The sequence below is a fragment of the Dermochelys coriacea genome, chromosome 17 (assembly GCF_009764565.3).
Source record: "Dermochelys coriacea isolate rDerCor1 chromosome 17, rDerCor1.pri.v4, whole genome shotgun sequence".
In the NCBI taxonomy this organism is placed as follows: Eukaryota; Metazoa; Chordata; order Testudines; family Dermochelyidae; genus Dermochelys; species Dermochelys coriacea.
Window position 1 is genome coordinate 2,738,204 of NC_050084.1, and position 26,323 is coordinate 2,764,526.

The window sequence follows — 26,323 nt, forward strand, 5'->3', positions numbered from 1 at the left end:
ATATATGTTTATGTTTTTGTATTCCAGAAGGAATCTCTTACTGCACTGTTCCTCAAATAAGTCCAGTGTTCGGTTGAGATTAGACGTGATCTGTGCCCTTGGACAACTGCACTCTCACTGCGTGCAGCTCCAAAGCCACGGTGGCTAATGTATCAAACCTGGATATTTCTCAGCCATCATTAATCAAAATCACTTTTGACAGGGTACAGAATCCCTAAACTAGCACAGATGGACAGAAAGCCACTGCCTGCTAAATTTTCCTGCTAACATCTCAGCAGAGGCAGGGCATTGGATTGAGGGCTCAATAAAGAGCTCAAGGCAAGATTTGCAAAGGTGTTTAGCTGCTTAAAGATGCAGAAAGACACCTAGTGGGATTTTTGAAAGCACCTGAGGAGGTTTATTTTGCATTGAAATCAATGGGAGTTGGGCACCTAACCATTCTGAAATCCCACTAGGTACCCTATTCATTTTCAGACATAAATACCTTTGAAAATCTGGCCTTCAGAGGGGTGGACAGATGTTAGCAGGGAGCACACTAAATCTGGAACCTCAAGGAAGGCAGCTCTCCATACCACACTGCAAAGATGGAGCTGGTTGGAGCCTGAGCAGCCCATTTAAATTTTGTTGCAAGCTTGTTCAACTGGACAATAAAGATATTATAGTTATAAAAATCACAGTGGGCAGCTATCCGTTACAATGGAAATATACAGTTCAAACACAATATAAATATCCTAGAAACGCCACCAGCACACCACTTCCCCAGAAGCCTGGGGGGTGGAGGCAGGTGAAAGCTCCATATGGAAGGCTCTAGTGTGGCACAGCATTGAAGAGCCCTGCCAGTTTACACAAGCTTTTCATACATAACAGAAAATGAGGTAAAGGCCACTGCTGGAGGCAGGGTATGTGGTTAAATCAAGCAATGATGTTCTCTAGTATTGCAGTTCCTCCGCTCCTAGACAGAGACCTAGCTTGAATTTCCTGCAAATGGTATCTTATACAAGTTGTGTTGATGATTTCACGGAGATCATCCTGCACTTGCTGGAAAGCAATTAAAAGAGCAGCTTCTTTAGGTATTCATTAAAAGAGCAGCATCCCTAGGCAGTGGTTTTATGACAAGACATGTGGAAATGCAACATCCAGAGAGAAACACTGAGTTAAACAAATGTATTACACGTGCTTAAGGCTAAGATGAGGTCATGGAAGTCACGGACTCCGTGACTTCCAGACACCTCTGGGACTTTTTCGCTTTAGTCCCAGAGTGGCAGGGCTGGAGCTGTCAGCCAACAGGGACTGAGCTGCTGCCGTGGGTGATGGGGGATCCCTCCTCCTCGCGGCCCCAAGCCCACAGCTCCCAGCTGCTACCAGCACCAGGGGGGACACCGCATTCTCAGCCATCGTGGGTGGGGGGACCCTGGAGCCCCAGCAGCGGTAGGTGCTGGACCCTCTTCCTTCCCCATTTTGTCATAATTATTTTTAATAAAAGTCAGCGACAGGTCGTGGGCTTCCGTGAATTTTGGTTATTGCCCATGACCTGTCCATGACCTTTACTAAAAATGACCGTGACAAAATCTTAGCCTTACACATGCTGCATCCTCTTATTGTTTTTCTTGCCTCTTTCCAATCACTTTCACTGGATTCTGTGTCTCCATCCCTCTGCTATTATTCCAAGGCAGGAACTTGGGCCCTTTAGGGTATGTCTACCTGCAGTAAACACCCATGGCTGGCCCATGTCAGTTGAATTGGCTTACAGGGATCAGGCTACAGGACTGTTTAACTGAGGTGTAGACGTTCAAGCTCAGGCTGGAGCCTGGACTGTGGGATCCTGCCCTCTCCTGGGGTCCCAGAGCCTGGGCTCCGATCTGAGCCTGAACATCTACACAGCAATTAAACATCCCTGTAGCCCGAGCCCCAGTCAGCTTATATGGGCCAGCTGCAGGTGTTTAATTGCAGTGTAGACATAGGCTTAAAGAATCAGTGTACAAAATGGAATGTTAAGAAATAAGAAATTATTTAAATTGCTCATAACTAAATGGCCCCTCCATCTCTCCCCATTCACTTTGATTTCTTCCAAAAATCCCCAGAGGGGTACAAAATGAATCAGGTTTCATCCCAGGATCTGGGTACTTAAGATTGTGGGGATGAGCCAGTCACATACTTATGGCTAAGTAAGGACATTTCACAAAGAGTGCATCTGGGTGCATTCTTACAGGATGCTTTCATCTGTCAATCTGTGTCTGTGAAATGGACACATTCTTCTTTACCAAGAAAAGATAGTCGAAGGGTTCATTAACTAGGTCTGTGGCAAGTAAGATTTCTGTCTCTCTAGAATAAAACGCCTTCTGGGCGCCTGCCACCTACGTTCAAATAGAAAGGAAGGGAGTACCAGTTTAATTGGAATATTTTGGTAACATTTTCAGTAGAATTAATTTCAAGCCTATAAAATGGGTTGTGACCTCCCCGGGACCTCAACATGAATTGGATCTCCTTTTTAAAAAGACAGGTACAACTGTTTGTTGTGGGAAATGTCTCTGGAGCAACAGACTTTACATCTGTGTAGTGATGAGCATAGATGTGTAATGCTGGCGCCTCAGTGAGCTAAATTTAGCAGATAATTTCACTTAGCCCTAGGATTTTAACACCCAGAAAGTGCCATGTGGACAGAAGACAACGTCTTGTTTCTTTATTGGCTACAACTTAAGAGAAAAGACAGCACACATGCAAATGGATTATATTTATATGAACAGTATAAATATTTAATAAGAGTAGAAGTGAAGTTCTTGGAGGTGGACAACATATTGTGGGATGTGCAGGGGCCCTCAGGATAGGGATCCTGATGCTGGGGAGAGTTATGCCTATCCTGGAGGATCGCTCTTGTATTCTGTTGCTCTCTGTCACTGTAGTATCCAGTACTATTTGGCTATTTTAGTGAATGGCATTAGGGATAACAGTTTATTATCTATTTTGTTCTGAGCTGTTGCAAAGGTCACTCTTACATAAACACATATTGGCTCTTTATCAACAACTGAAACAGCTGCAGGATGAAAAAAGAAAGAAAAACAAAGAAAAGAAAAAGCTTATGAAGAACATGTGACCTGGAAACTGGAGTTAGTTTTGTGTTGCCTTTCATGAGTGTGGTATTAGTCTTTCAGAGGCCCAAAGTATCTACTCCTCTTCCCATCCTTCTAGTTTAGAGTGTAGAATGTACTGACGCAGAGATTAAAGATTTTGGGGATCTGTGAAAGGTGACAGACTGACAATACTGTAAACCACGGTCCTCTCATTATCCACAAATTGAGTATAGTACAGAGCACAGAAAGGGCCCAGCAGTGCAAGCTTCACCCACTTCCAGTGAACCTCACTCTTCTCTAGAGAAGCCACCTCTAGGGTCATGGGAAATCTGCCCTCTGCACCCATTCTGTCCTTGACCTCTCTGCCTAAAATGCCAGCCTTACTGTGAAATGTGGATTCGTGTTCACTAGAAACTAGACCAAAGTCACTAGTTCACATAGGCCAAACAGCCTTTAGATAATAGTGACTTTTGGTTACTCCCACTCGTGACTAGAGAGTAAATGGGAAGGCTCTAAAGCTCATTAGCAACATCTTGATTTACACCATACACAAAAACTACATCTTTGGCTCATCTAGCCGAGAAGTCCTCTTGGAATGCCATTGTCCTGGGTTCCAATCCCATCTTGGACCTGACTATGGCAGTTCACTGTTTTACTAGTGTCTGCTAGTTTATTTCATGAGGCATATGGTGACCTCTAGTGGCAAGGTGTGCAACAAACAAATAATTCCTTTCATTTGCTTCTCAGAGATCCCCTGTGAGAAAGTTGAGAGGAAATTCTGATATGTAATATTAGTCCCTTTCCTGTTCTCTAAATTTTTGAAAAGGTGAGATTCAGTTCTTCAATCTGAATTCTGGCTAGAAGATTAAGCCAACCAAACCTGATATCCTGCTGTTGGCACCAACCAATACTTGATGCTTCAGAGGAAGGCAAACCACCATAATGCCTCTTCTGAGTTATGCAAAACTATACTGTACCTGCAGAGGAGTAATGATATGTGAATTCCTTCCTTACCCATGCAACGATTAGCTTATGCCCTGCAGTATGAGATTTGTTTATCCTTAATGTGCACAATTATAAAAGATATTATTGGTCATAAAGTCATCTGGGCTATTTTAAATCCTGCAGTCGTGAAATACATATATTTGCATGCATTTCACTTCAAACAGATTACTTTTTCTTTTTAAATTTACTGATTTAAAAACCAACACTTGATCTTGTTGGTGTATCAGCCACTGGTTGTGTTAGAGTTGAATTCCTGTAGAAGGACTTTCATGTTATTAATATCACTTTGAGTATGATAGGAACCTGTGTTCCATCTGGCTTACTCCTACCCTCCACTCACAGATCACCACCTGCTAAGAACTAAACTGCTCTGAACTGGAGAATTAAAGGTTAACACATATACTTAGCAAAACAGAACAAGCTATTTCTTATTCTCTTCCACACTATAAATTGAAATTATTTCAGTTAATGTGTCCTAAATTAGTTCTCACTTTTACATTTAGCCGTTTGGGGATTTTTCTTAAAAAATAATGTTGCTCTTTGGCTTCAAATGATACTTTATGCAAAGAATGAAACTCACACAAGCAGACACACACAAATACACAAAGCCCTAGTAAACTGGTCTCTTTTAGGAAACTTAGTAGGCATTTGTGAGGGATTATTCCAAATCATTCCTCTAGCATGGGAGAAGGCAGCGCAGCTCTTCTGCAATCACTGTTCTAGCCTCCACGCTGCAATAGCAACCTCAGCCCTTCTCCACAGCATATGTAAAGGTTCCCAGACACTGGATCCACATAAGTATCTATTCAAAAGTCTCTTGCCCTTCTTCTTTATAGCCTTGCATAGTTCCACTTCTGTCCCCCTGCACAGGGCTGCCATGAGGGACTTGCACAAACTGTCCTTACTGCAACACTCTTGAGGATGAGAGAGATCCTGTTTTACTACATATGTGGAGGGGAGAATAGAGAGGCTCCTTAAATCCTCTTCTCCATTCTTGCCTTCTGTACCAGCACAGGCCAGGAGAGATGCTTTATTTCAGATATTTAAATGACAGATCAGTTTAGGAACAGAGATGCCATGGCAATGAGAGCTGTTTGGAAACAATAGACAAATAGACCAATTCTGGCCAATTACAGTTTGAAAACTTGCTCACAGCATATGTCCCAATGAATTTTACTTGCTGTTTATACCAGGAAAATCCTGTTTAGAATTGGCAATCATTTAATATCATTTGCTATTGAATGGGCCCATTTGTATTGATTTCATGCAAAGCAGTTTGGTCCCAAGGAAATCTTTCCCTATAATCTGAATTTTCCATTAAGCAAATTGACAGTAATTGGGATGCACTGTATTTTAAATCTCCAAAACAAGCATAGAAAAGTATGTAATCACTTGACAAACAGTCCTAGCTTTGGAGCTGGTCAGCTAGAGAATCAAAGAGTTAGGCACAGGGAGAGGCATTACTTCACTTCTAGTTCATCCCTCAGCCAATGTGGGGACTGCATTTCCCTCTGCAGTTTGTTTTATTTATGCTTTATCTAGTCCAGTTTTAAATAAAATGTGTAGATGATAGACCTGATCCAAAGCCAACTGAAATCAGTGGGATTTGGATCACATCCACTATGCATGCTTAAATATATCTATGTGTCTTGAGATTTTATACCACTCCCCATCACCAGAGTATCCAAGCCCCTTATAATATGATAAATTTACAATATAAAGGTAGTAACATGGACCTGGTATGTGAATAATACTGGCACCTAAAGGGACATAACTTATTAAGGTCCAGATTCATGGAATAGAATAATAGAATAGCAGGGTTGGAAGGGACCTCAGGAGGTCATCTAGTCCAACCCTCTGCTCAAAGCAGGACCAATCCCCAACTAAATCATCCCAGCCAGGGCTTTGTCAAGCCTGACCTTAAAAACCTCTAAAGAAGGAGATTCTACCACCTCCCTAGGTAACCCATTTCAGTGCTTCACCACCCTTCTAATGAAAAAGTTTTTCCTAATATCCAACCTAAACCTCCCCCACTGCAACTTGAGACCATTGGTCCTCATTCTGTTATCTGCTACCACTGAGAACAGCCTAGATCCATCCTCTTTGGAACTCCCTTTCAGGTAGTTGAAAGCAGCTATCAAATCCCCCCTCATTCTTCTCTTCTGCAGATTAAATAATCCCAGTTCCCTCAGCCTCTCCTCATAAATCATGTGCTCCAGCCCCCTAATCATTTTCGTTGCCCTCCGCTGCACGTTTTCCAATTTTTTCACATCCTTCTTGTAGTGTGGGGCCCAAAACTGGACACAATACTCCAGATGAGGCCTCACCAATGTCGAATAGAGGGGAACGATCACGTCCCTCAATCTGCTGGCAATACTCCTACTTATACAGCCCAATATGCCGTTAGCCTTCTTGCAACAAGGGCACACTGTTGACTCATAACCAGCTTCTCGTCTACTGTAACTCTGGCTCCTTTTCTGCAGAATTGACACTCTACTGAGTATCGTCTTACTCTGAAATCTACTGCAGATAAAATATTACTTAACAGAGTGAGGCAGAGTATAGCCATAAATAATTAAACATCTGCAGCCTACACACAGGCACAGGGCTAAGTGTGGCTACACCTGCAATCACAATGTTCCTGAACAAACAGTGTTGTGTGTGGGTCTTGCATGTCACCCTAGAAACTTTGTGCTCTTCTTAACTATCAGATGTGCAGCAAAACAACCTGGTGAATTAAGCAGGAAGCATCAGCCTTCACTCTGAATTTTATATTACAACCTTACTCTTATTTCCTTCTATATTTAACATTTCCCGAGAGAGAGGACACGTGACAGTGACTTACTTATTTGTGGAATTCCTAGAGAAGGGAAACCACATAATAGTGGCAAAGTTGCAGACTAAAGTAGATTGTGCTTTGCTATATCTTTCCAAGACAGTTGTTCAGACTATAGAGAAAGGAGGAGCACAAATGCATTCTGTAGCTGCGGACTTTAAATGTTTAGTGCAAAGGAATAGATGAGCTTAGAGCGGATGCCATTCCCCTAGATATTATCCTTAAATCATTTATGTAATCTTCAAGAAAGATACATAATACAGTAAATGTCACAAAATTACTAGAGCCCCATCAGCAAGTCCAGACTCTTTCCATAGACAGGCAGATTGAGGTAATAACACATGCTCACTGTATAATAAGATATATGCATGCGTACACAGAGACTGACTACAAATTTACACTAACAGGGCACATTTCTCTATAATTATGTTTGTAAATGCTTATGTAAGAAAGTAAATAAATGATCACAAATGTGTGTAGATGATCTTTTCTATAAGGTTGCTTGGTACAAGGCTATCGTCAAGTTACAGCAGCAACATTCTGGTTCCAAGCTCTACTGCAGCATTTCATGAAAACCCCTGTACCCTACATGGCCTTTATTGTGCAAAGCTATTTGCATGAAAAATAACTGTCCGAACAGACAATGCTACAGAACTATCCTCATTTCCTTAATGCCGCTCCTGTTGGAAATCTCAGCATGTGTCCTTGCAGAAAGGCACAAGGGAGATGAGAGATGCTATACATTTTCCATATATGGGGATACATTTTTTTGATTGGATTCCCACAGTGTGTGGACACTTTTTGTAAAGTTGCTGAGCTATTAGAAATTCATACCCCCCTTATTCAATTAGAAAATGCACCCACGCAGCCATTGGCCACATGCTTTCTTTATAAAGCACTTCCCAAGAATTCTCATCATTATCCAACTCCAAGGCAGAGCTGCTTAGCATCTAGCCACTCAACAGAAACACTAAGAGAAGAGCCATGAAGGTTTAACATCAATTGCACTGCATTACATCTGATGAAGTGCCTGGAAACAAACAACCCAAATTCAAAAATCCCCAAACCAAACTATCTCCAGGCTTAGGGGCTGGAACTAGGGATGTTTGGAGGGGGGAGGGGCTGCCACAGTCCCTGGCTTGAAGTGGTTTCCATCATATACAGGGTTTACAGTTTGGTTCAATGGCTCTCAGCAGCCCCTATACAAATTGTTCCAACATCCCTGTCTCCAGGAGTCCAAATCCATTGAATTATCTGTTTATTTCACTTTTGCCTTTCATATTAGATCCATTTTCTACTCTTAACCCTTCCAAGACATTTTATATGTATCATTGAAAGAAGAACCACTTTACACTACATATTTGATCACCTTATATTCTTAATCATTTGAGCTTCTGTAATATTTATCAAACTTGTAGCTAAGCCAACAAGCCTGATAATTGCATAGGTAAACACTGATTACAACAAATACATTCACAAAATACTCTTCAGTCTATTTCTTACAATAATTCTGTTCCATCAAGTTAGATAAACCATTCTAAAATAATAAATGATAATTTCAAATATAAATTAATGTGGCTAATTAAATTAAATGTTTATTTTTGTCCTTTTAAAGTAAATCAGAATTTTGCATTGATTTTGTCTCAGATTCTGCCCCTTTCACATAAATTCTTCTCTAACTCAGTTTAATATACTTCTTCTTGAATTTGAAATAAATGCTCTATTCATAATACAATAATTTAGATGGTCATAAATTCTAATATCAAATTGTCATAACATGTTCTGCTGCAGGCATTTGTCTGCAACATTAATAATTAGTGGACAAATGCCTGGATGAGACAGCGGGCATGTAGCTGCAGAAAAGCAAACTGAGGCATACGTTTAATGAATCAAAGCAAACTTTCACCAAAATTCAAGGCATCCTTTTCTCAAAGTCATGACAGATGTGTTTTTTCGCCGAACACTTCAAACAGTGCTGGGAGCCCTATAAAACGTTCATTTAAAAACAACTCTAAAAGTAAACAAACAAAATGTATTATATAAACTTTAGGTCATTATCACTTTCTAAAGTTCATAACCATAGATGCAAGAAGCAATGAAACAGTAAAAGTTAATGAAACGCCAATGCCTGCTTGAAGCATAAGACAGACTCTTTCAGATAGAAGAGTCTGTCTGGCTCACATAGTATAAAACTTTACATGTCTGTAGGTTTAAAATGAAATGAAAAAGTACCTGCCTTTCAGATGAATCTGAGGTGCTTTTCCCCTGGAGTTATCCAAGACTGAGTAACCCTAACCCTACCTTTACTTCAGAGCCTCAAACTCAGCCTGTGGGCAACTCAGCATCTTGGTGAGGTTTTTGTACACCAATCCCCCTCACATGGTCTGATTTCCAGATAATCTGCTGCCAAAGAGCTCTTTAAGAATTTTTGCGTCACTTTTAGTCAAATAAACTTTATGTTTCACCAGGGCTGCAGCTCAATTTTCCTCCTAGAGGTGGGTAGCTACATTTATATGTTCTGATCAGTTCAGGAGAGCAGAATCCAGCAAAGACAGGCAGGCTGAAGGTGAGGAGACGCTCACTGTTAAGACATAATTTTCATGTCTCTGATTACAGCTATAAATAAGGGGATGGTGGTGACAAGAAGACAACAAACAGGGTTAATGATCAGTGAATTAGAAGTGCACAGGTGGGTCTATACTATAAAAAAAGAACTGAGGTCCTAGTTCTAGAATAGAATAGAGAAAGGATGGTTCTTAGACTTCCTTGTTACTGATTACTTACATTATTTGAATGCAGAAATATAAATGGGGGGTGATTTTGTTATAAAATGTGAGGCACAAGTTTTTGAAAAGTGTTTTTCTACTTTAATCAAGACAAGTCACTTCCTCTGTCTCTCCCACCCGTCAAAAAACCTCCAAAACATAGGCTTTTTCTCCAAGGTACTTCAGTCCAGAGAAAGTACTTATACAGTCTCAAACTTTACATTGTATTTATAGAAGATGGAAAAAGCATAAATCAGTGAGCATGTCCCAGTTTGTATGCAGATTTGAAAAAGAAAGCAGAAAATCATAAGGGGGGAAAGAATAGAAAACTTTTAGAAGGAACAACAAAACAGTGGATATAAGTGGCAGTTTGAAAAGATCTGTTCTGAGTTGTTCAGTAATAACAGAAACTCTGACAACAAACAAGCCTAGGGCTATAATTATTGCTTCCCTTCCTCTGACTGCTGGTCCACAACCCCTTTGCCACAGCAGTGGCTATTGGCACCATCTCAAGGACAGTTATGGTATTGCAACACTGTTAATAAGGTTTCAGAGTAGCAGCCGTGTTAGTCTGTATTCGCAAAAAGAAAAGGAGTACTTGTGGCACCTTAGAGACTAACACATTTATTTGAGCATAAGCTTTCGTGAGCTACAGCTCACTTCATCGGATGCATTTAAGAGATACCTGAACCCAAATCCTTGCTTTTTCCTGGTAATTCTTTGTGAACATGCTGTAAAAAAGTGTTTTACCAGTTTTTAAACTTGTTGCCTTCTAATTTCTCTACAGCTTTCTTGTTTTTTCTATTAGTGGTCAGGGTAAATAGCAATGTCTAGCTGGTTTCCTCTTTTACATCACTTTGTCATGTCCCCCCATACTCTTCTTTCCAAATTAATAGTCCTAGATGTTCTCTGGAGAAAGAGGAGACAAGCACATTTCCCATTCTGCTCCCAGCACTCTATCCCATCCCCAAGAGTCTGAAGGCTCATTGTGCCTCACTCACTACACCTTGCTTGAGATCTAAGCAGAGTTTTTGTAAGTATAAAGGGTCTGTTTGCAGACTTAAATCTAGCATTTCAGGGATGATTTTGTTCATGAAAAGAATCCAATCCTTCACTCTCAACCAGAATTCCCAGGTCTCTAATACCAGAATCCTGGAATAGATTTTCCAGGAACTCTGAGTCTACTCTCTCACCAAAAATAGGATTAATTAAGAATTTAAAAAAAAAATTGAACTTTCTATGAATTTCATAATTCTTTAATAATTTGCATCTAAAAATGACCAGGTTTCTGTTGGATTAGACCTAAATATGAGGGACAATTGCCTACTCATGTTAGCAGCAAATAGATCATTAAAGTCAGATACAAATATAAAAAACACTGGAGGGAGGGTTGGAATCAATTTTCTTCAGTTTTGCTATTGTTGTGGAAGTTCCATGTATGCTGTGATGCACTAAACTCTTGCCTCAGGAGAGCACACTTAATCATTTATTATTTGATGGCACCCAAAAGAATACTCTACTTTATAGAGATACAGGGCCCACTGTCCCCAGAGATTAGTAGGGATGTTTTATATCTACTACATTATCACCAGGAGCTGGTGGAGGAGAATCTATTTATACATACAAATTTTAACCACCATTTCAAATGTTGCAATTTAAAAAAAAAGACAATGTCAGTGTTGTTTAATAGTCAACAAATCGCCAATAGCTAAGGCGGCTGATCTGTTTTATTAGATAAAAATGGCCATTGGCAGGGCACAACAGCAAAGAGCAGCGCATAAGAACATATATAGAACAAACAGGAGAAACTCCTGGTTGCTGCCAGTGGCAGAAAATGGGAATCCGACTATTGAAAATTCCCGTGACAATTCAAGTAAGTCGACACACAGCATCCTAGTAATCTCCCTTTTGGCCTCAGAGTACAGTAAAAGTATGGCAACACTTCACATTAGAATGGTAATTGTCAGCTGCAGGAGACATTCCCATGCTAACTGCGATCAAGCTTGAAAGCTAAGAACGAGTGTAAACAGTGCTTAATTTGTTTGGCAGTTCATAGCCCTGGCACCTCTGGACTTGCTGCATCAGTTATGAATGTAAAAATATTGCTTGAGCCCCAGCTCCTGTTTCATTACAAATTAAGTACTGGTGTACCCACTCACAGCTGTGTTATCTGTGCTGAATAGACACCCAGTTGTTTGGAGGGGTTCGTACTCCAGGAGGCTAGCCCCTCCCACCACAAGCTGTATCAGACCTAACATGGGTGTCTCCCTGAGCTAGAAATTACACTTCCATCTTGAAGCAGACATACCCTTACACACATTGGCATAGGCTACTGAAAGCTGTTGATTTAACAACCCTTGGAGTGAACAAAGCAGAGGAAAAACTGGAATATATTTCTCTCCCCCATCCCCCTGCAAAGATTTTAGAGCAGCAGTGGGTATAGATAGAATACTGCTTTTGCCAGACTGGCTCATTTTACATAGCATATTTCAACCATCAGAATGCTCTGTGCTTTTTGAAATGGGGTGGGGGGGTGGGGAACCCAAGCTATTGTATAAACTGTACTAGGAAACATCCGGGCAAGGACAGGAGAGATAAGCTCACACCAGACAATAGTTTAAAATATTCCAAATCAAACAAAAATGGGCTTGAACACAGTTTAAGCTTGTCAAACTCAATCATCAGAGCTGGCATAGGCAAAAAATGCTATTCACGATATCTCAAAAGAAGTTAACTCCCTTTGACGGCTATAATTGTGTGGTAAACATGCAACATCAAAGCAAAAAACCTTTAAGTGACTAGGATATTGAATTTTGGGAAGAAAAAGCCCATGAGCCTTAGCCTACTTCAGAACCACATTCAATCCCAAGAAAATTGCTTACTTGCCCCAGTTAAGGTAGTTTGCGTGTGTACATTAGTGCTTCTTTATATGGGTGGGGTTTGGACAAGCACATATGAATGTGCTTTATAAACATGAAGCAAAACAGAGACCACCTCATGGCTGCTGTATAATGCAGGCTTCCACAGATTTTTGTAGAAATCAAGGACAATCCATTTTTCTAGAGGTAATCCTAGAGGAAATCCAAGCATTGTGTGTTTGAAATCTGGGAACATATGCACTGGAATGCTTATGTACTAGCTTTAAATTTCTGTTGGTGACTAATACTATCAGAAGGAAAAGCTGTAAGCAATTCTGTTCGCAGCTAAGGCTTTTGCTTGTCTTTACACCAGGAATTTTTAATGGGCCTTACTTGAGGTGAAAAAAATATTTTGATGAAAGTATGTCAGTAACAGAAGCTGAATTTGGAACCCCAAGAATCTTATTTGTTGCTTGTACTTAGGTTAGTAGGACTGTTCTTTTCTTTCAATATTCTCTTCACTTTGTCCAACCCCACCGTTCTCCCTTCCCCAGTGAGTAAGGGCTCCATGCAGAACAGCACAAGCCATTGTCACAGAGGTCATGGAAGGCAGTTTAACAGCTTGGCTTGATTTGGATCCAAGCATTTACATTGTGCTCACCACCTTGGTATTCGAGCACCTGTAGCGTGAAATGTCTTCTCCCACGCTGCGTACAGATGGAGAGCCTTTATGACGACTATGGAGAAGATAAAACATGGCTTGTTGAGCTGCTAGTGTTTTGGCTCCCCAAGAGTTGTTTATGGGTCACTAACATCTTTCCCATTCAATGAAGTTACATGTAGCTAATTTAGAAAAGAAAACAGCTATACCCATAACTCCAGAAGTTTTGTTTTTTTTTTTATTCAAAGGCTTCATAGCACCAGCTAGTTGAAGATGTCCAAATAAAATGCAGTAATTAAAAACCCAATTTTGCTAGAGCACCATATTCTTTAACTTTGCCTGGGATCATATTTATTATGGCTGTCCTTGCTAATCCTACTGAAAAATAACGCTCCTGTGAGTACAGATTAACACTCACCAGAATCAGTCTGTCAGACTTGGATAGGGAAGAGTAGAAAGCAAGTCAGACTAAGTACATTCAGTAAAAGGCTCAATGCTGCAGGAATAGGAAACCATTTTGGAAAAATTACTAGAAGAAAATGGACCCAACTCTGTACATCTACCTCCTTAAGACCAACTCCTATTATGCAGAAAACCAAAAATGTGAATAGCTCTCTAGAAACAAAAATGAAGCCAATACTGAATCTGGACACTTAGTACAAATAACATGAAAGACTAATTTTAAACATTTTGCTGTACTTTTCCTAATATCACTCAGCTAATTAGCCTAAAATATGGCCATCTACAACCCTCTTCCCTGTGGAAAGCACTGGTCAAAACAGTTGTTTGATAGAGTTATGTTCATTATTAAAAAAGATAAAAATCCAAACTGCCACTGAAAGCAATTATATAATATCATGATGAGGTGGGTAAATTTTGCGCACGCGCACAGAGTAGCCCATCTGACAGCTTTTTATTCAGCCATTCAGTAAAGCGCTATTTCCCAAAGAGATCCGTAGCATACATTTAAAGATTATGGAACAAGCTGGATGCTTAGTCTCGTCATTTGGCTATGGCTTCCAATCTCTGGGATTCTCTATCACATCTATTTCTTGTTGACCATTAGGAGGCAAGTACTGTGCAGTTCACTTGGCTAATGCACCCATGGGGTCCCATGCTGGCAAGACAATGGGTTCCTGCTGCATCACTGCTAAGATGTCTTCTGGCACATACTTCTTATCCACCACCACTTCATACACGTACTCAGAAAACCAGTCATCAGACATGATCAGGTAACCTGGAGATAAAAAACAAACATAGGTTACTAACAAAACATTACTATATGGGGAGGCAAGGATCTTATGCAAAATTGTATCATGTCCGACAACTTCATAATGTCAATCAAACAGGATAATCATATTTCCACAGCAACTTTCATGACAGTCTTGGAGATTTCAATTTTCTGTTCCTTTAGTTACTCTGAACTACCTGGTTAAATAGATTTTAGCTATGACAGAGACTTGGATCAACAAGCCTAAATAGGAAGAAAGTTTGACAAGAGTGTCTTGGACAGGAAATCCTGAAAACAGCTTTGCAAATACAGGCACCTTTGTGCAAGGAAGAGACCATCTGTACTGAACAAGAGAAGGTCTGAACCAGAACAAAAGGATTTCTAACCTAGGCAACAAACAGCAGTCCTGGGGCATAGATCATCCTTACACAAAAGGCAGGGGAGGCTCATTTTATAATTGCTCAGTCACGTGTTGCTGTTCTAATGGACATCAAGAATATTCACATTTAGCTGAATTACAATATACTAAATACATTCCTGATTGTTTAGGGTAAACTTCAGACTGTTTTATCCATGCTTATTAACCACTCCAGCTATCTGGGCTTCTTTGTCCAGAACTCAGTTTCAGGAGATGGAGAATGTGTGTGTCAATATTAGATGCTAATTTCTTCCCTCAAACACAAAGCCCCAGAGACACCCTGTGGCTGAAATAAATCTAGAGGATAAACTGCACCTCATGTTTACACCCTTCCCTCTTTGGGGCTCTGGCTGGGAATCTTAATGCACAATCTTCTACCTGTATAAAGAAGAAAATCCTACATCTAAAACATCTTTGCTTTCAGCATTATCCTGCTCTCTGAAACAAACAAATCATTTAAGACATTACACTCCACCCCATTCCAGGGAACTCAGCATTAATTGAGAATGTGCACTGTCAGGGAGAGGGAGGCTATATTTGATAGAAGACAGATGAAGCTTTGTGTAATAAAGTTCCTCATGTCCCTATAACAATATCACCACACAATCAAATGAAACAAGAAAATGCCCAAAGAATATGGACAATAAGTGCATCTATCTACACCATCTTGTCTCTAAAGCAAGAGATCAGATTGAATTCCCATAAATTAAAAAGCCTATCAATTGTAATGCGAGCCATTGAAGCTGGTTTGGTGGTACTGCCAAGGGAAGCTGCCTTGATTGTTCTCTTTCTTCAGGATATGAGTTCTTGGGACACAAAAAACCTCACTCCTGACAGCCAACAAGTAATTGCACCCTGCGAGGATAATGAACTCCCTGCCTCTGTGGCTGTTGACATTCTGCATGTCGGAGCTGGACTGTACTGATTGGGATCACAGCGTCTGAACAAGGAGGAAGTGCCAAGTAAAACTTCAGAACATGCAAACAGGGATGGTCACTGTTGCTTGAAAAGGCCTGTAACCAGGGTCACAGAGAAAGCCATAATTTTCTTCATTAAATGGAATTATTCCCATGCCTCAAGGGAAAGAATATACATACCCCGACCCGCACATCCTGTCCAAACAGAACCCGAGGCTCTGCATTCCAGCTAAGAGGGATAAGCAGAGGATAGTGAGTTTTGATTGTATTTCGGGGCAGAAGGCAGCAGTGAAGCCCCTCTAGGCCCATCCACCTATCAGTCTAGCGTTTCTACTCTAGCCACGTCTGTTTAGAGAGAGAACAGAAGTTCTGGCATAGTATCTTTGTGTTCTGACAAGAGGCTCACCGAGGCCTAACAGATGACTGCCCAATAAGTACGGTATGACATTTAGTTCTCAGGCACCACCCTAGCACAAAGCTGCTCCATGTTCCCCACTTCTTCCCCCAAGAAGAGCCGAATGAAGAGAGAATTTTATTAGGACGAGACAACCAAGGAAGGTTGGTCCAGTGCTTTGGGCACTAGACTCGGAAGACCCAGGCTAAAGTCCCCACTTTGCCAGACACCCACTGTCACACAGGAAAAGCCACTTAGCCTCTCTGTGCCTCAGTTCCTCATCTGTACAATGGGACTGCCATACTTCACAGGAGCGGGAGGATAAAAAGGGTTCTGAGGTGCTCAGACACTAGAGTCAAGTTCCTAGGATAGAGAAAGAATGAGGCTGTAGTAAAGATGCTAGGAACAAAAGCAGGAGGAGAGAGCCAAAAGGGATGACAAACTAACAACTGTTTATATGGCTGCTAGCTGAAGGCGTACAGTAAGAAAGGCTTCTCTTTGTGCCAAAGTAGACAGAGACCCCTGTTGAACAGATGGGATAACATGATTCAATGTTCATGCAACGTTCACCTTTGGAGACCACCTCCTTGGTTTTAAAAAGATGTCTGATTGGAGATGCTGGGTTCAGAGTTAGGTAACACTGTACTGATACAAAGAGCGAGAATAGTTAAACTCATCTGCAAGGCTGATAAAGTGACCAATAAAATGTAGCACAGAAAGTTTTGCTGGAAGGAAATTTGTCTAACACCACACACCACGCAATATTTGGCAGCAACTGCATTTGTTCCTTGAGAAAAACTAAAGAGATTCCAAGAAAACAAGAGTGTTACAAGAGAATCATGTAATGAGTGAATATTTAGGAGAGGTGACATTGATGTTCCACAGGCTCCCTGGCCCCCACTACAAGCCCCCTAGTGATGGTTCTGCTCCCTGGACACAGACAGACAATAGCAGATGTGTTTAAATTGCTCCCCACCTTTAGCAGCTACATCATGTGAAGGGTCCTCTTTTTGGTCCAGCCTTCACTTCCAGGATTAGGCAAGTCTAGGAAGACTGGTGGCTGTTGGGTACCTCACCACACAAGCTGTGTAAAGGGACCCAACTGGATAATATGGGTCCAAAGGAAAGGGTGTACATGGGGGAATGCCAGTAGTTTCTATATCCCACTATAAACTTTAGCCTCCTCATGGCCTGAAAGCCTAATCTCTGCTGTACTGTTTCAAGTGGTACCCTTTGACATCCTGCTCAAGAAACAGTGGAGTTTGGGCCTGTTTTTATCCCAAACCTCCAACTAGGTCTCAAATGTTATGTGCCAAGAGTAATGCAATTCTTGGACTCTTCCCTAGAGATGGACACTGGTGCTCTGTATTGGGTTTATCCATGCACAGCTTTATAGGAACATGCTGTGAGAAGATGCTGCTCAAATCCTTCCTGACAAAGATACAAAGCTTGCTGCCAGGCTCACTCAGCAGTTTAGCAAGTGTGCTGGGGTATCAGAGTTCAAATCCCAAGCTCCCTGGGCCAGCAGGGGTTGAATGCTGAAAAGGAAGAGATGGGGATGAAGCACCGTGCCTAATGCTGCTCTCAAGTAACCGCTTGTGGTCAATGCCCAAGGAAGAGCTGACAGGCTCTAGAGGAATATGTCTAGTTGCTTTCAGCTAAAGGGAAGCTTGTTGTGACCCACAGATGAGAAAAATGTTCTAGGGCTTACCACCCCAAAATGTTTCCTTGAACCAAACAGCTCAAACCAGCTAGGTCTGATGGAACATTTTAAAGTATAAGGAAATTTCCCAGACAACTCCCTGACCTAAAAAAAACCAGACAAATAAGCAAGACTCTAAAGAACGGTTGCATCTTATGAAACAGCAGATGAATGACAGTAACCCATCCCAAAGGATGTTGTGTTCACATGTATGTGTTGTGTGCACTCATCCATGTCAGGAACATGGAAACAGATTTACATCCCCTGTACAAAACAGTGCAACACTTTACAGTAAGACAACTCGTTTTGGAATTGTAATGGAATAGTTGAGCTCCTATAAAATACACATAGAAAAACTCATTGATCAAAATGAGTTCATGTTTGTAATAAAGTGACATTTGAGGCAGTAACTAGGTGTTGCTGCTTATAAAAAAAGCAGCTTAAGCTGCAATGCTGGCAGACTACAAGCTCCAGAGAGTAAATCCTGAGCAACATGAGTGATCTGGTTAGCTTTCAGCTTGTTATTTTTAAACTCTAAAAAGTCTGAAGTGCCATACGTTGTCATCTTATGTAGTTACAGCAGTTTGTTTGGTTGACTTTGGATTTTAGTACTGTTGTGAAGGCAATAAATGGAGAGCCAGGAATAGCAGAGGCTCTTCCTACACAGACCTGTCCAGGTACCACAGTCCTCCCCTGGTAGTTCCCACCAATGTTCCAGCCTGGTGTCCATTTTCACAGCTCCGCCAACACACTTTACATTTTATGTGGACAAGGGTTACAGTTATACTCCTCATGAATAACGGCTGCCTTTTGGACTTAAATGGATGTATCCTACATCAAGGGTTTGAAATAAGGAAGTATGCCCTCTACAGCACTCAGACCAATTAAATTTATCTCACTTCAAAGCCACATTCAAACCTTCTGGATAGGCAAAAGGCAAGTGCAAAGTTGCTAATAACTGACCTGAATGTGAGCACCATTAACTATACAGGAGTCTTATTCATCTTTTCCCTTACCCTGTTCTAGGAGCATTGTCCCCAAAGAATGCCTATATTCAGCATGTTCAACTTTACACGATGTCTTTACACCACACTTTGGGATAGAAATGACTCATTACCCTAACAAAGATACACCAGCAAAGAGCTAAGTCCCAATGAATTCCATGCTAAGTATTTGTAAAGGAGGACAAGTAGGGACACTACAGTTTTTTCCTAGCAGCATTCCTCCACAACCAGATTAATGACACCCAACATAAGCCAAGTACCTAGAGCATAAAACAAATTCTCATTAAGAACAACTGAGTGCCATTCACTACACTCTACTCTTTCAAGATATGGTCTAGGACAATGGCTGCTGTATTGGCCTGGATTCTGAATGCAACCTGTATCTTGTTAATGAGCATATGCTAGGACATAAGCATACAAAAAAGCCACACACTATGGAAAGTAATGCTTGCTAATCAAATACTATATCTATTAGTTTGTGCATGGGAAGGAAGCTAGAGGTTCAATATTAACTCTTCGGTGTTGAGTTTCTTTACATGATGCAATATTCCCAAGTGCATCTATACTAATGGATGGACCCACAAGGCTCGTCAACATTGCAAAGTTGAGCGTTTCAGTCCATTTTCTGTTAAGACTATTGGATTTTTGTTGGAAAACTTTAGTGTACTTTGAATTTAAATAGCTGTGTCAGGACAGACAAGCTGCTGCATATGAAGCAGAAGCAAAACATAGGAACCTAGCAGGAATATTTGAAATGTTAGTGAATTTTTCATGTAACCAGAAAAATTACATCAATAGCTTAAAATAGAAGGCTACATGGTATTCTCTGAAATTAACCTCAAAGTGTCTGTTTTTGACTCCACAAAAATAAAAATCGAAGAGAACTTGTTCTAAATATACTCCATTATGGGGTGAAAGACCCCCAGGCACTGAGAGAATTTTCAGCCATGTCAAGGTTTGAAAGTGTGTCTAGGCATTAATCCGCCCATCACAAAACCAGAATGCCTTTGATATAATTGTCTGTCTGTCAAGTTCCTGTCCAGGGAATGTTACAGCTCAAGACCGGGGAACCTGTAGGTCAGATATACTAACAATCTTTATATGGACACAGAGTTGGAATAAAAAAAAAAAAAGGTTTTGCAGATTAAGGTAGATGTCCACTGGTAGAGTTGAAATACCTTGCACAATATCTGCTCGTAGCAGTGACCGGAACCAGGCATAGTGTCAGTCCCTCATTTCCAGAATAAATTTCACCATACAAAAGTTAGCAAAAGAAACAAACAGGATCTGTAATGAGTGCTGTAGTCTTACCACACGAAAGCTAAATGTAGCTTTCATGTCTCTGTAGAAGCATTAGTTGCATAATATTAGCTACAGCTTCGTGAGATCCAACAGATGAGCCAACTCTGGTAAAGAGAGCTAGGTAAGCAGCATGATGGTATAATCAGAAAGTCTCACCGTAAAGTGTGCCAATTAAGTTAGATTGCATTCTTCTTTCCTTCCCATTTAAAAAAGGATAAAGGATTTTTGAGATAAGCATGTGCTAAGATTTCTTGGAAGTGACCACTGCCTAATTTGGTCCTGCACAGCTGTTCCTAACTTGTCTATTGGCTCTCCTTAAAAGATTTCCTTTGCTTAGCCAGAATTCCAGAGATTATTTCAGAACAAAAATGTTAGCTTATTTTCAGATGGGAGAATTACGTATTTTGCAGCAAAAGATAAACTACACAGAACAGCAAAGAGACCTTCTTCCTCCCAAACACAAACTTGTCAGAGACAGTAATGCTATACTTTAATTTTTAAATGGGGAATACATTTCAGACTGGATGGGCATTTGACAAACTAATCTATACCAGGCCCATGCAGAAGGATTTGAGAACAAACCTCTTAATGTGGATTGTCTTTGGTTATCGAACCTTATGACTTCTGGGTAGCATGCTGGTTTTTGTTTAAGTAGGGTTCGTTAGAAGGTATGGAGCACTTCTGGGTGCAATGTGGAGAAGAGACCATGGGCTTACTAAGAATGGCAGATTTCATTAACTGATCCAGAATTTGTACACCTTTGTTAGTTATGACAAGATCTTTTTTAAAATAAGGTTCTCTTATGGCTGGGCAAAAGCATTACTACTACAAATCAGTGTCGCCCTCACAATGCACGTACAACCCTTTGGTAACCAGTGTTTGCAGCCCAGTGTTCCCAAGCAATCCTAAACCACCACCTCCAGTGTGGCATATGGTATGGGAAGAGGAAGGGACAGAATTAGGAGAAGGGGAAGACTTCATAAGATATTTTGATTTCACAACTCTAATGCTTGTGGTCCATGCTCTACTGTGTTAGCGAAGGTGGCAACAAGGGAAGGATTGCATGGCAGTTGGCACAAACTACTAAGGGAAGTGGTGAATTCTCCCTCTCTCAATGTTTTCAGATCAAGACTGGAAGCCTTTCTGTAAGCTATGTTTTAAAACACAATACATGGTTGCCTAGGTGAAATTTAAAGGCCTACGCTATACAGTAGGTCAGACTAGATGATCTGTGGTCCCTTCTGGCCACAAGCTATGAATGTATAAATAGGTTATTACAAAGCAATTTAGCTAATTTAAAAAGAAATCTTCAAGACTTTTTTTAGCATCCTTTTCACAAACTTTTTAAAGACTCCAACTACCTATCATAACTTTAAACTAGAACTATGATTTACTTAGACATGAGCTGAACAAGCAACTTTTTAAATACCTCTAATCTCTTGTGTGTATTGTATTGGTTGTCATGCTTCATTCCCGTCAACTAGGAGAAGTAAACTGATAGGCAAACGTGCATATTTCCTGAAATTCCTCTTGGCAAGTCAGATGTTTGAGAGGTCCTGCCCTCTCCACAGCATATCAATACACTCAGCCATAGTTTGGCATCACTACAAAGGATAACAAAACTGTCTACAGGAAACCACCAATAAGCCACTCAGCTCTTCAGGGCACCAAACTGAGTTTTATTGCTGCCTCAAATTCATCAGAGTCATTCCAAGATTTATATAATCCAACAACAATTAGAAGTCAATCAAGCTAGAGGGGAAGGAGCCAGTGATCTGCAGATTAAGAGAAATATTACTAGCACTTAAAATTTGTTTACACAAAATTTGTGCCACTGAGTTTGGTGGTAGAAGTCAGCCAACATCCATTCATTATATTTTTCATGTGGAGATTAAAAGATTTGCACTATCAAATTGCTAAAATAGTTACAAGACAAGGCCAAGACATCCCTCTAATAATGCAGACTGCGCACTTGTATTAATAGTCACATCTGGGGTCTCAAAATGCTTTATCAATATTAATTAAATGAGGCCTCGCAGAACGCAAGATCTATGGTCTACTGATGGGAAAACTGAAGTACAGAAATTAAGTGACCAGCCCAATCACACAGGAAACCTGCAGCAGAGTCAGGAATAGAACCTAGGTCTCCAGAACTCCTGGATTTGGCATAACTCCAAGACTACCCTTCTGAAAAAGTTCAATATAGTTATGTACTGCACAGTCCATGTTATCTAATTCCATCTCAGAGGCTCTGGGCAGCGGGCTCTTTTGAAGACAGGTCACAAACAATGGAAAGAGCACAACTGGAATCTTCATTCTCCATCTTCACGGTTTCTGGTGGTTGCTTATAATGAAGTCATTTGTTCCACTGACACAGCAAAGCCAAGGTTGGACCACAGCATGAATTGCAGTTGGCACTTTAATACATAATTCAGGATTTCGATTCACTTCAACTGGAATACTTCCAAGTTCACTATAAGCTGGTTCCATTGTATAGTTACATCTTACTTTCCCCATTTGAAGATTTTAAAATAAATTCCCGATTCTTACTTCAGGGAGATGGCTGAGGAAGCCCACAACGCTCAGCCTAGCTACTCCATTTCTTTCTCCTGCTTGCTGAGTGAACATATTGTATGCATCTCCTTGTCTGTTTATCTTTGATAATTACACTGCCCCTTGCACCGCTTCTGTTGCCAAATTGCAGATACTGGCAGTAACTGCAGAAGGAGTTCCTTAATCTACCTTAAGCATCACCTTAGCCTGTGACCTAGAGGACAGTGAACTCAAGAGTCAACCTCCATGTTTCAATCTGAAAAGATTTTTTCACTGAGCCAGGATTTTATAGTGAGCTTGTAATTGGGATCCATCCTGTGTAATTCACCATATTCTGAAACATCCAATCTGAAACATCAGAAACAGCCAAAGCATATTTATCTGCCCTACTTCAACTGATTCTCTAAACGAGTAGATTTGGAACAGCAACCACCTAATCGCTCCTACTGGAAATATGGACATTCATTGCCATCTTCACGAGGCAGCATTCAGCCAAACAGGTCAGTTTTGGCCAAACAGGTAGCATATGATGCTACTAGGCAAGGATCCAAATTCAGAATTATGCTTCTAGGCCAGTGGTTTTCAACATTTTCTCATGTGCAGCCCCCTACAAAAATTCAAATGAAGGCGCAGACCCTTTTGGAAATCTTAGGCAGTCTACAGACACCCACAGGGTCCATAGACCACAGGTTGAAAGCTATTGTTCTAAGCTCCTAGACCATTGGAAACTGAGATGACGACATTATTCTGCAACTAATCCGGTGGGACATGAGTTTTGAAGAAAACAGGACTGCACGAAGATTACTACTTCTCTTCCTACAAGTATTATGGTGTAGGATCTTACTTGTGCACACTTACTGCACAATGCCCTTTTCCCTTCCAGTTCATTTCCATATATGGAGTTTGGCAACGTATTCATGTGATTGCTATGATTTGTGTTACCTTTAATACCACGGTCTTCACCCCAGGAGTTCTCCACCTTCCATTTCTCAAATGATCCTTCTTGCCCATCCTGAAGAAGGAAGTAAAACATGCATTCAGTGGAGAAATTCCTCCAAGTTTGACAGTCAGTGCTTCTACTTCTAAAATCACTGCCAACAGAACCACCAACCTGACACAGATATCTTTGATGCTCATGCTAAGTAAATGGGTAGGCAGACTCTCAGAACAATAAAGTTTTGTGGTTCTGTTGGGGATTTTAGAAGCAGAAGCACTGACCATTGTAAGAAATGGTCTCCTTTTAAAGTAATCTGATTAGTTGAGGTAATTATTCCATTTTTCTATTACAAAACACAGCTACATTGTGTTTTACAAGACAGAATAAGTCGCAGTCCCTTTTAAAAACTTCTAGTACTTTGCACAGTTGCATTATAAGCATTCTTTATCTGTTATTATTGGACTTAAGGTCCAGAACCTATGTTACTTGTTTGACACAGAAAAAGTCTCTCCCAGAATGTTTCTATTTGCAGGACTGTTGCAACAGTAACAAAAATGAAGTGTCTGAAGTTTATAAAATTTTCCCCCACTCCCTTGAGTTAGACTCAAGTAATTCTAACAGATGAGTGTATTTGGGACTATTTCTAGAAACTCTGGTAAGATTTTAGAGAGCTGTTTCTCCCTTCCTGTGATCATCCTTGCTAATCTGATTTGAAAGACGTTTATGGTTTCTTGGATAATCTGCACCTTGAATATCCACCTATAGAGTATCTAGTCTACTCAAGTCCTTTCCTAGTTAGAATCAATGCACGCAAGTCCCCAAACTAACATGTCACATAAAAAAGGTACTCAAGCTCCCTGGAGGCAACATTCCATCCTATTGGAGGGTGTGTAATGTTTTTAGCTAATGAGGAACAGATGTGCCCAAAGAGTCACTTTTTAGACTCACCAATAAACAAATGGGTAGTTTAATCTAAGCAAGGCAGAAGAAAATAGTAAAGGGTTTTGCTGTATTTTAAAATCAAAAGCCTCAGCTGAAAAGAGGACATGAGCAAATTTGTTTGTCTTTTCCAGTGAATTAGCTCAAGCCATTTTATGTCTTAGATAAAACACAAGATATACAACTTGTGTGACATTAACACTTGTGCCCTCCCATAAGCCCCATGACACTTCCCCTTACCATAACAGGAATTGTCTGTCAGTAGGGGAGGAAGTTATTCTGGTGAAGTACTTTTCCTGTTTGCATTCACAGCCTGGAAGGTCTCTTTCCATATACTGTTCTTGACTGCTGAGTCAGGGCAGAGATACTGTAACTCACCTGGATACTATAGGGGCTGCTCATTGGGCTTTTTCTACCCTGATAACCCCATTTTTAACTTTTCAATGGAGGCTTCCCCATCACACACACCACATGACTCAGCTTCAGTCTCCCTCGAGACACTCTTCCAGATGGGTGCCTATTAGCTATTTCACCACACTTTTTTTTAAGCCTCCCCAAAGTAGACTTTCACAGCCTTCATGGGGAACCATTGCCTGGTTGATATTAAAAAAATGGAAGCCAGTTAAGGCCCCCAAGAAAGGCTGTAGACCACCACACAATCTCAAATGTGGGTCACTATGAGGCTTAGCTGAACTGTTTCAGCTAGTCTGAATCCACACTGGCTTTCAGCATGTTTAATGATCAGTTAAAGCTTATTCAGTTCAAACTGAACCAGTTTAGTGCCAATGTGGACTCAGACTAGCTGAAACATTTCTGCTAGACCTCCTAGTGCCCCACAGTGCAGTGGTGAAATCTCCCTGGTTCAGCTCAGAAGCAGTGCATTCTGGAACAAGTGTATAGGTAACTGGGAGTCATCGCAACTGAAACAGTTAGGACAAGGCTTGAGAGAAGGGGAAAACATGAAACATTCATTAAGGCAAGTGTGGAACCCTGAACTGTTTGTGCTTAAACTGGTTCAAGGACAAAGCAGTTCTAGTATAGTCAAGATTGCATTCCATTCCAAGCTTCATTAGCACTCTAGCATATATGCCACATTCTGGAAAAAAAAAAAAAAATCTAGTCTGTTTTCATGTTATCAAGCACACAGAAGCACTGAGAAGGTAACCCCCATGTGCTTACTAAATAAAATCCTTAGTCCACAGGCTTCCCCATAGCAGCTCCCATGAAGAACTATGAATTCATTTCTCTCCCTTTCTGTTGGTATTCTGCCCTCTTCTGTGATTTTCATGATAATGCAGAGTTAACTCTGGTCTTTGGAAAAAATCTGCCCCCTACCTCCCTTTAGTACCTACATCTGTATTACTGTAGTTACTACACTGAAGTTTTATAGTTTTGGGATGAGGTTGGGAAACAAACACTTTAAAGGAAGACAAGAGTCCTTAAAATGAGATACTCAAGAGATGCATCAAAAGCACTAAGTTGAGTCCACTCATAAGCACTGTGACAAGTAAATTGAACAAAAGGTTATAGCATGGTTTAGAAATACCGGCATGGATTAAAATTTGCCTCTTTTGGAAATAAATTACATTGCAACATTGAGGAAAATCCCATTGCAATCAAAACCTTTTTTACAAAACAGGTAAAAAAAACAGTGCTTTGATGGATTTACGACTACCTTTGAAAGGTCCTTTAGATTAAAGTCAAGGTTTACATAAGGCAACATGTTGAAACAT

At 40.6% G+C, this 26,323-nt stretch overlaps 2 protein-coding genes across 5 annotated transcripts in view; both read right to left on the reverse strand.

The window, feature by feature from the left end:
• Positions 1-13,271, reverse strand: part of SLC6A4 (solute carrier family 6 member 4) — a 38,605-nt gene extending 25,334 nt beyond the window's left edge. The window contains exon 1 of one of the 2 annotated variants that reach the window (XM_043499472.1): positions 9,146-13,271. The gene's annotated coding sequence lies outside the window, so the exon portion shown is untranslated. Of the gene's footprint in view, positions 1-9,141 lie in introns of both variants that reach the window. The other variant, XM_038375565.2, reaches the window with a different exon arrangement.
• Positions 13,272-13,409: 138 nt separating this feature from the next.
• BLMH (bleomycin hydrolase) overlaps positions 13,410-26,323 on the reverse strand; it is a 31,836-nt gene continuing 18,922 nt past the window's right edge. For 2 of the 3 annotated variants that reach the window (XM_038375568.2, XM_038375567.2), the window contains exons 11-12: positions 23,657-23,726; positions 13,410-14,430 (exon numbers count right to left, since the gene is read on the reverse strand). In XM_038375568.2, coding sequence (XP_038231496.1) covers positions 14,279-14,430; positions 23,657-23,726 — 222 coding nt within the window. In that variant the 3' untranslated portion in view covers positions 13,410-14,278. Of the gene's footprint in view, positions 14,431-21,610; positions 21,766-23,656; positions 23,727-26,323 lie in introns of those variants that run through there. The other variant, XM_043499473.1, reaches the window with a different exon arrangement.